Here is a 15,021-nt window from a genome sequence, read left to right as displayed (position 1 = left end):
GCACCGGAGGTCCCTTGTCCCTTCCACCCACCCAACCCCTTTCCTCTCCTGGGCGAAGGAGCCAGCGAAAGTCGACACCTGCACCCATGACAGACGTGCGCTACAGCAGCTTGCTCTGAAAGTGCACGTTAAGCCCTGTGACCTGACCTGACCTGATGAAACAAAATGTAGCGGGTTTCCTCATTATACTTGTTCAAAATTATCACACGTTTAACATCCAACAGCCGATGAATAATTAATCAATGTGGTCTAGCGGTGTTTTTATACACAACAAACTTTATCTTTTTTGTATCAGAATTTAAACATAACGGAGAACGCGGAATTAAGACACTAACGAAAACACAACATATCAGTGACAGCAAATTCGAACAAGTGCACAAAATATTGTCGTCGTGTTAAATCCTGGTTGTCCATGACAGCGTAAATCAATCGTCCGAATTAACACGAAAATTAACCAATGGAAAATAGTCTTATATGCCGGATGTATTAATTCAGGGTTTATTTGTTTTGGGAAAGAAAAAAATATATCAAGTATTTTTTTTATTAATGATTGATTTACTCTAATAACAAATGAAGATTAAACCAAGAAGGTGTTCATGTATTATCTTTCGGGTGAAATAGATACACGGACTTGGTTTCTGGAGGTGCTACGTCCAAGTGTTTGTCTGTTGAACAACAAGCTAACTGCTTCTGTGTTTACGACAACACCATACGTTCAAAAAATAACCCAAACAGGTCATTCTAAAATATAGTCTTAGAGAGGAAACCCCGACATTTTCCACTAATAGCAAACGATATTTTATATGCACTATCCCACAGACATGATGACATATACCACGGCCTTTGATATACCAGTCGTGGTGCACTGGCTGGAACGAGAAACAGCCCAATAGTCCAACTGGCGGGGATCGATTCTAGACAGACCGCGTATCGAGTGAATGATTTACCATGGGCAACGAATCGCCCCAGTCTAATTAAAATTAGCTCCTCTGGTTAATTATTATTGCCTGTGGATCTAACAGCACCCCGTTGGCGGTCATGTCCAGTTGACCTTTCATTTGACCAATCAAAACCTCACTTGCAAAAATATGCCAGTGATTTGAACATAATTTGAAAACATACTGCCGAGGGTATACGAAATGATTCGGGTGAATTACGAAGTATGCCTGAAACTAATTTCAATATAAAATGTTATATAAAATTCGTTTCAAAACGAAAAAAAACCCCGTGATGTATAGCCATAAAATCTGTTTATACTAGTATACAATTTAGATTTTATTACTGCACTTTTCCCCCTGTTTTTTAATATTGAAATATACCAACAAGTTCGCCCATTGCATAAATTGTCTCGCCCGATATTTTTAGAATTTGTATGCTCCCGAATAACGATATAAAAGGCGAAGTGTAATTGGTCGATATTTAAATTATTATTTATAGATGAAATGAATGAAGGAATGAATGAATGAATGAATGTTTAACGACACCCCAGCATGAAAAATACATCGGCTATTGGGTGTTAAACTATGGTAATGCAAACAAATAAAGTGATGATCAACATCAATATAAAAATTCAAGATTAAAAAAAAAACAGTGTAAAGAACTGTGCAAAAATACAAACATCACAGATAGATACCGACTTTTACTCAAAATTTCAATGTTGTGCTGTATTAGCCATTCTCAAAGAGAATGTTACACCCCTGCACTACGATGAGGTTACAGCACGCGCAGGGGTAGATGAAATGTCACGTGGATATACCGGTAGACCAGTAGAGCTAATTTTAATCAGATTGCGAATCGCCCCAACGATAAGCTGGACATAACTGTTGAGGCAAGATGTGCTAACATTTCACGAACGTCTGATATATAAATACAGAACTTCACATATGTTGTTTTCGCTTCCTATTAATTGCACGAGTTTATTCTGCGCAAGAATGTATATACCACGAGACAGCATAGCGGTCGAGTGGTATATACTTGCGCAAAATAAACTTGTGCAATAAATAGGAAGCGAAAACAACGTATGTGAGGTTCTGTATTTATTGCATACCTTCTTTTATGTTTTACAAATTGTTTTTTAATTTAACGTCATAAATACACTTTCTTAAATCTAAGATCAAAACTCCGTTCATTAACGTTAAGAGTCATACTCCGCGGCAGCCTTATGTAATGTTTCAAATACGATGTGACGTAATTTGTAAATCATATATGACGTCAGTAAACAAAAGGCGCTAACTGCAGTAAAAATAAAAAGGGAATTCCCCATTAAAAAGTTCCGGTCCAGATCGCACATATGTGCGATACAAAATAAATTTATCACACGGTTTCATAATGTCTTTATCACTATAGTAAGACTGAATAGGTATGCAATAAATTCACTGATGATTCGTTAATCACAAATGCAAAACGTGTCTGTCTTGCACAAGTTTAGATATGTCCAACCTGTCTTGGTAGTGGCAGCCATCCTGACCAAGAAAGTATATATCGTTCTGGTAAATGGCAGCTATCTTCATATTGATTCATTGTATCAGAACTGACATTGCTTAAACATCCTCTTGACTTCGATAGAACAGAGATGTGATTTTAAAATGGTTAAGTTTGTTGTAGTAACAAGCCTTAATGCACGATGGCCCTACCACTACACCACAGAGGCCAGAGCAAAATGTGTTAGGTCAGGACCGGTCATGTCATAAGGCGTTGCACATTCAGAACAAGCTGGGCCAGTCAAATACTCGCCGACAAGAGTCATGGGTGAAGTATAAATGTAGCTTTTAGCTACCAATTTTGCCATGGTGTATGTAGCAACACAAAATGCACCTTATGACAAACAGAAAATATACAATACAGCACACATATTGATTTATTTTCGTGCTTTTATTTAATAAAAGTTCACGCATGCTATTCGAAGAGAGGCGGGATCTTGCACAATGAAAAGAGTGCTAACAAGAAGTGCATTGGTTACAGGGTGAAACGTCCTAGGTGAACACATTCTGTGATTTGGTTTTTCTCCGTCCCAACCAGTGCCACACAAGTGATATATCACATGTGGCATGTGTTCTTCTCTTTTCAAAGGGTCCCCTTGCTGCTAGTGGCACAATGTAGCGGGGTTTTTCTTTCCAAGACTACCAGTCAGAAATTACCCAATGTTTGGCATGCAATACTGGTGATTAATTAATGTGGTCTAGTGCCGTCGTTAAACAAAAACACACAAAACACACTTTAACGTTATCCGGAGCAAACATCTCAACCAACTGAGTTATATGTATGAGAGGTTAATGGTTAATCTATAGCAAATAAACTCCTATAGGCGACCATGTTACCGTATGTCTTTAAAAACACAAAATGCAATATATCAACCAAACTATAACCTATAAATATCAGTACTTCAACCTCTACCTGCCCAGATTTTACAACGAACACACTCACATTTATCACCAATCACATGACTTCTGGTGTTAACTTCTCTATCAAAAGTTCGGTGCACCTGGAACTTTGTCCCAGCCGGAAGTTATTTGGTTTAGTACTAATGGTCACTGACACATACGTCAATATTGTGGCCCATAAAATGCAAGCATGATTTTTCGGAGTTGGTTGAAAGATAGGAATCCAGTTACTATAAACTTTATGACACACACATACACACACACACACACATACACACGGAGAGAGAGAGAGAGAGAGAGAGAGAGAGAGAGAGAGAGAGAGAGAGAGAGAGAGAGAGAGAGAGAGAGAGAGAGAGAGAGAGAGAGAGAGAGAGTTAGTTCCTTTATTCACCAAATGTGTTTTGCTTTCTCCATAGTTTGACATCCAATAGCCGATGTATTTTTCGTGCCGGGGTGTCGTTAAACATTCATTCATTCACTCAAATGATTTGCAGCACATTTTGAACACCTGGAATTTGAAACACACCAACTGTCTGCGTGACATACGGAAATTACATGTCCAAATCCAAAGTCCAGAATGGAAAAGCTACGCATGTACATTCAAAATGTATGAATGGAGGAAAAAGGACACCTATAATCTCGACAATCAACCTGATCATCAGACCACTATGTTCCCCTTAAATCCGTCCCCATGGAACATTATACAGGATTCCGGACCGCACCGGACCTATAGGTAATTTTGCATGATTATGTAGTGTCATTGAATGACGTGATTTCCGTGATGTTGGTTTTTGACGTTTGGTCATAACAAATGCCTGTATGAAGTTGAATTATTATATACAAGAAATTAGTAAAATGTTACACAAAGACTGATAATATTATTTTTATATTTAATATATTATTATAATTATTCCTGGACACCAAGGAAACTGGGGCCTAATTCACCAAACTCTGGCAACTTTGCAACTGACTCTCGGTGATTTTTAAATAATACCATTGACTTTACAACCGTTTGATAAGGAAATTGTAGGGTAGTCGTACTTGCTTTCTCTAACTATTGAAATATAATTCCATTTTATAATTACTGTTTTGTAATAGGCGTCTTGATTGGTTAAAATGCTATTACGTGATCTAAAAAAACAAACATGTTCATTCTTCCATGAACGTGCAAACTGCACTTTTTCGGTAAACAAGGGAATCCCCGAGGATTCCATCGTTTCTATTTTGATCCCAATTTCGTCTGCACTGTGAGTGAAGGTGACAATTCAGGCTTTAAACGACTCTGGTTTTTAACTAAGGCACATAATGTATATGACAGGCCACAACAACGAATCTTCTATTAGACGTTATAGCAGACAAACACACCAAATCGACAACTTACACGCACGAAGACAAATGCACGATTACGTGACCTGTTCTTTCCGAGAATAATAGCACACAATCACGAACGTCCTCTGAAATCCATACACACAGTAACACTGAAACCACTGTATCCCTTTGAAGTCAGTATTCACATTAATTTTTGACCAATTCAGTTTTTGACAACTGCAATTTTAATATAGCAGATGAATCTTCTAAATAATTTGACGCTTTCCGTTATGTTAATTAGTTCACAATTCATACACTAACCATTTTACAACAGATCTTCCATTTAAGTATATAGATCGTTCAATTCTTAATTAATTACCGTTTGATATTTTCGAAAAAAACAAAACGGTTTGCGTTATCAGTTGATGTTCTATTATTTAAAATGTTATAACGTTTTATCCACATTTGATTCAGAAAATTAAAATTTATAAAACCTTATGTAAATCATTATAATGAATCGGAGATTTGACGGGAAAAAACGAATGTAACTTTCTAAGGGAATTCCCTTAGTTGTGTATTGATACAGTTGTAAATCGTTGTGGAACATTGTTCGATTGTGGGTTTTTTTTAATATACTTTTGTATAATGGCAATACTAATGCATTTGGAATTACAAGAATTGAAGGTTACATTTTTGACGTTCATACGATGATAAACCGTTTTATCCACTTATGTATGAACGGCTTCGCGCTAAAGCGCTACGCCATTCATACAGTGTGTAAAACGGTTTTGGTGTTTATCATCGCATGAACGTGAAAAATATAACGTTCAATTCTTAAATGTTTGAAAAAGATAAATAATTCAATATTTCGAATGTGTTCGTTGGAGTCGGACATATCCATAAGTAACTTCGGCAAATAATTTTCGAAACGAGAGTTGTCTCCCATAGTTTTGCGCGAAGGACGTAAATAACACAAGCAAAACACCGGCATCGGTGGTGTCGTGGTTAAGCCATCGGACATAAGAACTGTAGGTACTGGTTTCGCAGTCCGGTACCGGCTCCCGGCGTGTTTTAACAACTTAATGAGTAGGTGTAAGACCACTACACCCTCTTCTCTTTCACTAACAAATAACAATTAACCCCATGTCCTAGACAAACAACCCACATAGCTGAGATGTGTGTCCAAGACAATGTGCTTGAAACTTAATTGGATATAAGCAGGAAAATAAGTTATTTTCAACGATGATGTAAGTCTCATTGCAAACAGTTGAACTTATATTGTCGACAAACAACAAGTCGCTAGGTTATTGCTGTTCAGAACTCTTTTATTACTTGCTAACTTAAATTATAACGGCATGACGCTTATTTTTTTTTTCCTTTCGTAACTCCTCTTCACCTCACTGATTCACTCCTGGTTCTGGAAAGAGAGAGAGAAAGAAACAATATCAAATATATTATAACAATAGTAGTAGAAGTAGCAGTATTAACAGTAGTAGCAGCGGCGGTGGTATTAGTGGCAGGAGTAGTAGTAGTAGTAGTAGTAGTAGTAGTAGTAGTAGTAGTAGTAGTAGTAGTAGTAGTAGTAGTAGTAGCAGTAGTAGTAGTAGAAGTAGTAGTAGTAATAGTAGTAGTGGTAGTGGCAGTAGCAGTAGTAGTAATAGTAGAAGTAGTAGTAGTAGTAGTAGTAGTAGTAGTAGTAGTAGTAGTAGTAGTAGTAGTAGTAGTAGTAGTGGTAGTGGTAGTGGTTGTGGTGGTGATAGTAGTAGTAGTAGTGGTGGTGGTAGTGTATTCGTAGTGGTAGTAGTAGTAGTAGTAGTAGTAGTAGTAGTAGTAGCAGTAGTAGTAGTAGTAGCAGTAATAGACAAACAAATGTAATTGTAGTGATAGTAGTAGTAATTGTTGTAGTAGTAGTAGTAGTATATGTTGATGGTGTGGTAGTAATAGTGATAGTTGTAGAAATAGTAGTAGTAATAGCCACATTGGTAGTAGTAGTAGTAGTAGTAGTAGTAGTAGTAGTAGTAGTAGTACCAGTAGTACCAGTAGCATTAGCAGTATTACCAGTAGTAGTAATAGTGGTAGTGGTTGTGGTGGTGGTGGTAGTAGTAGTAGTAATAGTAGTATTGGTGGTGGTAGTGTATTCGTAGTGGTAGTAGTAGTAGTAGTAATAGCAGTAGTAGTAGTAGTAGTAATAGCAGTAGTAGTAGTAATAGCAATAATAATAATAACAGTAGTAGTAGTAGTAGTAGTAGTAGTCGTCGTAGTAGCAACGGCAGTAGCAGTAGCAGCAGCAGTAGTAGCAGCAGTAGTAGTTGTAGTAATAGTAGAACAATTGATATTACTCACGTTGCCCAAGGGATTTCCACGAACAAGACAAACAAGGCAATAGCGTGTACATTCTTGTCTTTTGTTCTTCGCTAGTAGGTTTGTGGACTGTGTATCTGGAAATATAACAAAATATGTGTCGCATACTAGACGCTTACTAGACTAGGTACTAAGGTTGACACCTACACAGTTTAGAAAAAAACACCCAGAATAATTCTGTAACAACACCTAAGCACATTCGACGCTAAAGACAAGCTCACACTAGGCGATTACAGGTAGCGATTAGCGGCACACGCCGAATCGCCGGCCCGAAAACAACTGCGCCAACATCCATCTGCCTCAAAACTGAATGAAATACGTAATGCTGACGATCACTAATCGCCAGACTTGTCGCCAGGTTGGTCGTCTGCCTGTCGTCAATATTAAACATGTTTGATTTTCCTTGACGATGAGCCCGACGATTGGTAAAGTTGGATACGCGACATTCATTCATTTCAACTTATGTTCGTGCTTATATCCAATTAAGTTTCAAACACGCTATTCTGGTCTTATATGCTGGTGTATTAGCGATAAAATAAATTAGCGTTTATTGCAATTCATCTGAGGCCAAGTGCTAGTATATTTTATACTTTATATACCTATATTTGGGTCAATACTGTGTCCAAGCATTTTTGTAACGTTATTTGCGGTCACGAACTGTAAAATAAATAGCCATAGATATATATATTCGTATGTACAAAATTATTGGAAATGGAGTTTGGGTACTACAAACGTTAGATTGACAAGTTGTGGTGCACCGGTTGCAACGAGAAAAAAACGATCAGTTGAATGGATCCACGCAGTTGATTCGATCACGCGATGCAAGCAGGTCAAGGAGCACTCTACTTACTTACCTCGTTTAAGCATGTAGACCTCCGAATCCGAGCAGAAATCGGCCAACAGATTTCCGACCTCTCATTTCACTTGGTCTTTGTTAAGAGCCCGTTTAGGAAACGACCAATCTTCAGCAGTCTGTATAACGTCATTCTTCAACAAAGAAAAAGTGAAGGAAGTTACGATTCGGTTCAAGGCTTAAGGCTATATTCTTTATTCACTCTATTATTTACGTAAAGTGGAATGTCCGAGTAACTCTCCATTATGTTACCTATTATAGGGTGTATACTATCAAATCAAATCCCATGGACGACAATAGTAACGTGTGTGGCTAAACCTCCTACTTGCAGCGTATCAATCGACATAAACACCACCGATATAAATACTACCACCCCTCACTCTTAACGTGAATCAGAAAAAATGGGGATGAAGCTTGACATTTGTTTTTGTCCAGATGAAGCTATTTTTTATACTACCAACACACTCACATTTATCACCAATCACAGGACTTGTAGTGTCAACTTCTCTATCAAAAGTTCGGTGCACATGGAACTTTTACCCAGCTGGAAGTTATTTGGTATAGTACTACCTAAATTACTAGTAATGCACGACATGCAAAATGTTGCAGGGTAAGAAATGATTTTATCTCATCCTATGGTATATAGGAAAGAGCTATCTCATGAAAGAAAGCCATGTAAGAAAGTTACATCCCACATGGGGTATCACGCGCTTTCGTTTACCATTACGTCGTTGGTAATATATGACATCATATTAAAGGGACATTCCTGAGTTTGCTGCAATTTTAAAGATGTTATCGACTAACAGAAACATTTCAACAATTGTAATTATATATCAAAATACATTTTTCTGCATAAACTATTAGGGGCTGTATATTAAACGTGTTTATTGTACTAGTTTAAATTTCATTTTATTTCCAAAACATTTTTTTCCGTACATACGAAATTATTTATACAGACACTGATATTCTAAACAAGAAATTATATTTAATATCTAAGTTTAATCGTAGAAATGTTTTATTAGTCGGAAACATCTTACAATGCAGCAAACTCAGGAATGTCCCTTTAATGAGATGGTGACGTGAAGTCATTAGACACATTTTAAAATTAATATTTTGTTATTATAACATTCATTATAAAGGCTATCTTGTTAACAAACACGGCAAATATGATATTGTAGTTTATTTATGATAAAATGGTCAAATAATATAAAAAAACTTGTTCAGCCATCTTTGTCTGTTCGTGCAAAATAATGATTTATTTAACGAATGCATAAGGGGAAAAGACTTGTGGGATGGAAAAAGTACACCTTCGGTTGTGAAATTCCCTCCACCTCGGGTGTACTTGTTCTATTCCACATGCCCACATATGATGGATACTTATAATGCTTTAACAAAAAGGCCAGTTTGCCAGTGTGTATTGGCTGAACACATATGGCAGACTGCCGGAACTGCTTGCCTGAGTAGAAGCAATCACACACCTTGGAATACACTACCTGTCAGTGTTGACTAGTCGAATAAATGCGCGATTTGAATGCACGCCTTTCTTCAACCAATAAAATGTTGCCTTGCAAATCAAATGATTGACATCCAGATAAAAGATGCAATTGCGATTAATAATGAACTGGGGCATGTACCTGTTTTGTTAGAACTTAAATAAAACAATAACGTTATTTTGTGACTGGAACAGGTCAAAACGTGTATTTCTTGCGACCATTATGGCAAGTTCAACTGTCCATTTTGGACAAAAAAAATAGTGGTTATTTCAATGTTGTGGCCGCTATAGCAGGTTCAACCATCCATTTTGGTCAAAAGTAGTGACCGCTGGCCTCAAAAGATAGGTGATTGTTATATACAGGTAAACTAAATTGGGCGGGATTTATGGTGGCTGTTATGAACAGGTGGCCTTATATAGAGGTGACCGTTAGACTAGTATCAAGTGTGTGTGTGTGTGTGTGTGTAAACTTCAGAATCTAAATATTGCAGTTGAATAGCGCCGGTGGGGTGAGGGTGGGGTGGAATGTGTCATGGAGAACTGAACGTGTACACAAAACATGTATATTGTGTTGTCTATTTTTGTGTTGTTGTTATATTTCAATTTTAAATCACTACATTATAGGACATATAATGTAATACAATTATCTATAATTGAAAAGCTCCTTAATAGCTACTGTATCGATTGACACGTCATATTATTGTACCAGATCGAAAGGTTCTTTTCTCTATCAAACATTTGGAGATATCTTTTAAGTACCTCAAACGCAAACCTATTGGTTATTCTATTTATGTTTCTCGCCGTAGAACTTAAAAAAGAAAATATCAAAATACTGCGGTTAAAATTAACTCAAAGACGTACAGAAGTGCATTTCATATTAGTGGGAAAATACTAACGTTTGTGTACCACGAATCAAGTCACACCTAGGCTATGTATCAAATTAAAACTTTATTCACAGATAGAGATGTAACTTAGTTTCCTGTAACAACGGCCTGTGATATTGTACATTTGTTGAATGAATGAATGCTTAACGACACGCCAGCACGAAAACCACATCGGCCATTGGGTGTCAAACTATGGTAATGCAAACAAATAAGGTGATGATCAACATCAATATAAAAATTCAAGATTTAAATGAAAACAGTGTAAAGAACTGTGCAAAAATACAAATATCACAGATAGATACTGACTTTTACTCAAAATTTCAATTTGTGCTGTATTGGCCATTCTCAAAGAGAATGTTACACCCCTGCACCACAGTGAGGTTACAGCACGTGCAGGGGTTGTACATTTCTATACATGTGGGAACACACGAAAATAAGCTGACATCAAAATAAGCAAGACAACAGATGCATGTTCCGGGGGTGGGGGACGATCGCGGTCGCTCGTTAGACTGGGCTTTGGGGTTGTGATTGGGTTTGTGTGTGGGGGAGGGGGGGGGGGGGGGTATGTCTAACGTTGTGATATGATAGAAGATGATGGAAACAATAAATTGTTTCGCGCGGTCTCGGCCTGAACACGGCATGGGTTTTCATCGACCAAAAATCTTAATAAACGTCAGTACGTATGCGCGGATTAGAAATATTGGTGTTGGAGGTGCACGCGTGCACTCACAGCATTGAAATCTCCCGAAAACCCAGTGTTAAAAGATGGTTATTATTAACTGTTTCTGTTTAGATGCGATGATATACAATTTTGATTCTGTGTGTGTTTCTGGTAAGGGGGGGGGGGGGGGGGAGAGAGACTGCCATACATAATACTTATTATCATCTTTCATTTCTAGGTTAGTGGCTTTTGAAGGAACATTCCTGAGTTTGCTGCAATGTTTAAGATGTTATTGACTAACAAATACTTTTTAACGAGTGTAATTACATATCAAAGGTATTGTTCTGCATAAAATATCAATGGCTGTATATTAAACGTATTTATGATCGTTCTAATATTTGTACTAGGTTAAATTTAATTTTATTTCCTAAATATATATAGATTTTTGTAAGTACGAAATTATTTGAAGACAAAATCCAATTTGGGCTGCTTACAAATATTAAGACGACCATAAACACATTGAATATACAGATACTGATATTCTAAGCAAGAAAATATATTTAATATGTAAGTTTACTCGTAGAAATATTTTATTAATCGAAAGAATCTTACAATGCAGCAAACTCAGGGATGTCCCTCAGTACAGACCACCTGTCAATGTTCTTAGTTATTTAAAACAATAAGGCACGTCACGTCGTGTCGTGAAACGGACGCCTATCATAGGTACAACTTGGTGTTCCCTTCTCTTCGATACCGCTTGAAATGATTCCTCACTGCTAATGGAAAAATGTAGCTGGTTTCCTCTAAGACTACGAATCGGAAATTACCAAATGTTTGACATCGAATAGTCGAAGATCAATAAATCAGTCTGCTCTAGTGGTGTCGTTAATCAAGAAAAATAAAATGTAAATTATCGCTTGTTAGACTGTTTATTATGCTACAAATTAAGCCAAGTTACCAGTTTGAGAACCAATAAAAATAGTTTGCAAACGTTTGACGAAATACAACTGGCTAAATGAAGCACTGTGTATTTTGTGACGTTATTTTCAACGATGATGTAAGTCTCATTGCAATTAGTGGTACTTATATTGTCGACAAACAACAAGTCGCTAGGTTATTGCTGTTCAGAACTCTTTTATTACTTGCTAACTTAAATTATAACGGCATGACGCTTAATTTTGTTTTCATTTCGTAACTCCTCTTCACCTCATTGATTCACTCTAGGTTCTGAAAAAAGAGAGAAAGAAACAATATCAAATATATTATAACAATAGTAGTGGAAGCAGCAGTATTAACAGTAGTAGTAGCAGCAGCGGCGGCCGTATTAGTAGCAGTAGTAGTAGTAGTAGTAGTAGTAGTAGTAGTAGCATCAGCAGCAGCAGCAGTAGTAGTAGTAGTAGTAGTAGTAGTAGTAGTAGTAGTAGTAATAGTAGTAGCAGCAGTAGTAGTAGTGGTAGTAGTACTAGTAGCAGTAGCAGTAGCAGTAGCTTGTAGCAGTAGCAGTAGTAGCAGTAGTAGCAGTAGCAGCAGCAGTAGTAGTAGTAGTAGTAGTAGTAGCAGTAGCAGCAGCAGCAGCAGCAGAAGTAGTAGTAGTAGAGTAATAGTTGTAGTAGTAGTAGTAGTAGTAGTAGTAGTAGTAGTGTAGTAGTGGTGGTGGGGTAATGTAGTGGTAGTAGTAGTAGTAGTAGTTGTGGTAGTAGTAGTAGTAGTAGTAGTGGTGGTGGTGGTGGTGGTGGTGGGGTAATGTAGTGGTAGTAGTAGTAGTAATAGTAGTAGAAGTAGTGCTAGTAGTTGCTGTAGTTTTATCATTAATATTACTCACGTTAGCCAAGGGATTTGCACGAACAAGACAACCAAAGCAAATGAAGTCACAATCTTCTCTCTTGTTTTTCGCTGGTAGGTTTGTGGACGGTGTATCTGGAAATATAACAAAATATGTGTCGCATACTAGACGCATACTAGACTAGGTACTAAGGTTGAGACCTGCAAAGTTTGGAAAAAACCCCCGGAATAATTCATTAACAACACCTGAGCACATTCAACGCTAAAGACAAGTTCACACTAGGCGATGACAGGCAACCATTAGCAGCAAACGCCGAATCGCCGGCCCGAAGACAAGTGTGTCAACATCGGTCTGCCTCAAAACTGAATGAAATACGCAATGCTGCTGAACACTTATAGCCAGACTTGTTGTCAGGTTGACCATCTGCCTGTCGTCAATATTAAACAAGTTTGATGTTTCCTTGACGATGAGCCCGACGATTGGTAAAGATAGATAAGCGACATTGATTCATTTCAACTTATGTTTGTGCTTATATCCAATTAAGGTTGAAACACGCTGTCCAGGTCTTATATGCTGGGTGTATTACAGATAAAAGTCAGCGTTTATTGCAATTTATTTGAGGCCAAGTGCTAGTATATTTTGTATTATATATACCTACATTTTGGCCACTACTGTGTCCAAGCATTTTTGTAACGTTATTCGCGGTCACGATCAGTAAAATAATTAGCCCTTAATGCGGCTTTCCTTAGTACGCACCCATAGCAACTAGACTAGACTAGACAGAAAGACTAGACAGAGAGAGATAGAGAGATAGCTACACATTTAGATAGATATATAGCTAGAGTAGATAAACAAATAGATAGATAGACTAGACAGACAGACAGATATGAAGATAGACTAGACAGATATGTAGATAGACTAGATAGATAGAAAGAAAGATAGATAGATATATAGATAGATAGATAGATAGATAGATAGATAGATAGATTAGATAGAATACATAGATAAGATAGATAATTAGATAGATAGATACATAGATAGATAGATAGATTAGATAGATAGTCAGATCGATAGATAGGTCGATAGATATATATATATATATAGATAGATAGATAGATAGATAGATTAGATAGAATACATAGATAAGATAGATTATATTCATAGATTAGATAGATAGATTAGATAGATTAGATTACTGTATACGCAAAAACAATTCGTGAATAAAATATACATACTATAGATAGATAGATAGATCTATCTAGATATATTAGTTAGACAGATATACTAGATAGATATATTAGATAGATAAATAGATAGATACATACATAGATAGATAGATAGAATACATAGATAAGATAGATTGATTAGATTGATAGATTAGATAGATATATTAGATAAAATAGATAGATTAGATAAGATAGGTAAGACAGGCAATGTAGAGAGATAAATAAGATAGAGATATAGAAATAGATAGATAGATAGATAGATAGATAGATAGATACATACATAGATTAGACAAATTAGATAGATTAGATAAGATATATAGATAGAGAGATATATAAGAGAGATAGATAAATAGATAAGATACACACACACACACACACACACACACACACACACACACACACACACACAGTCAAACTTCGATCTCTGGATCTGAAGCGACGGTCCCGGCCGAGTTACTGTACAAACTAGTAATAACGATTTTGGGAACTCAAACCGAAACCTCGATAAACTCGATCTCTCGACCTAATTCTTTGGTCCCACCATAAATATATAATAGAGTATGCATCTCTAAAACTCGATGCGTGTGAATTGATCAAACTGTCTCTCTCAATCATGTCACTTCGACTCGAGCTCACGATGAGACAAGACGCTGTGATTTACGCTCTTGACTTACCAGGTGGGGGGGGGATGATAGCTTCCTTCGGAGGATTATAGGAGTACCGAGTCGCGTACACGGGGTCACGGGCGACCGTGACCTTAGTGTATGGCGACTCGGTAAAGAAGACTAGAAGAAGAGTGGGGAGGAGACGTGCGCCAGGGAAGGCTCGGGGGGATCCAAAGTTGGCGGCTCAACCGCCAGCGGCGGGTCCTTCTGCGTCGCCGGCCCCACCGATCCAGCAGAAGAGGACGTCAACCCCCCCCCCCCCCCCCCCCCCACACTCCTCCAGCCCAGCCGGAAGACGCATGGAAGCTTCAAGTTATGAAGATCAAGCCAACGTTCCGGCATTGCGTGCAGGGGACACCACAGACTCTGGCAAGCTGATGGGGAAGTTCCTCAACCAAGCATGGACTT

At 37.5% G+C, this 15,021-nt stretch overlaps 1 protein-coding gene across 3 annotated transcripts in view; it reads right to left on the bottom strand.

Annotated features, from left to right (window-relative positions):
- LOC121386363 overlaps positions 1-15,021 on the bottom strand; it is a 33,808-nt gene that overhangs the window by 7,261 nt on the left and 11,526 nt on the right. For 2 of the 3 annotated variants that reach the window (XM_041517245.1, XM_041517246.1), the window contains 2 exons: positions 12,762-12,856; positions 12,057-12,166 (listed from right to left, as the gene is read on the bottom strand). The exons of the other annotated variant lie outside the window; for it this stretch is intronic. In XM_041517245.1, coding sequence (XP_041373179.1) covers positions 12,155-12,166; positions 12,762-12,856 — 107 coding nt within the window. In that variant the 3' untranslated portion in view covers positions 12,057-12,154. Of the gene's footprint in view, positions 1-12,056; positions 12,167-12,761; positions 12,857-15,021 lie in introns of those variants that run through there. 3 annotated transcript variants of the gene reach the window in all.

This window comes from Gigantopelta aegis, chromosome 12, assembly GCF_016097555.1.
Source record: "Gigantopelta aegis isolate Gae_Host chromosome 12, Gae_host_genome, whole genome shotgun sequence".
Lineage (NCBI taxonomy): Eukaryota > Metazoa > Mollusca > Gastropoda > Neomphalida > Peltospiridae > Gigantopelta > Gigantopelta aegis.
Note: the sequence above shows the minus strand (reverse complement) of the source record. Positions and strands in the feature narration are given on the sequence as shown.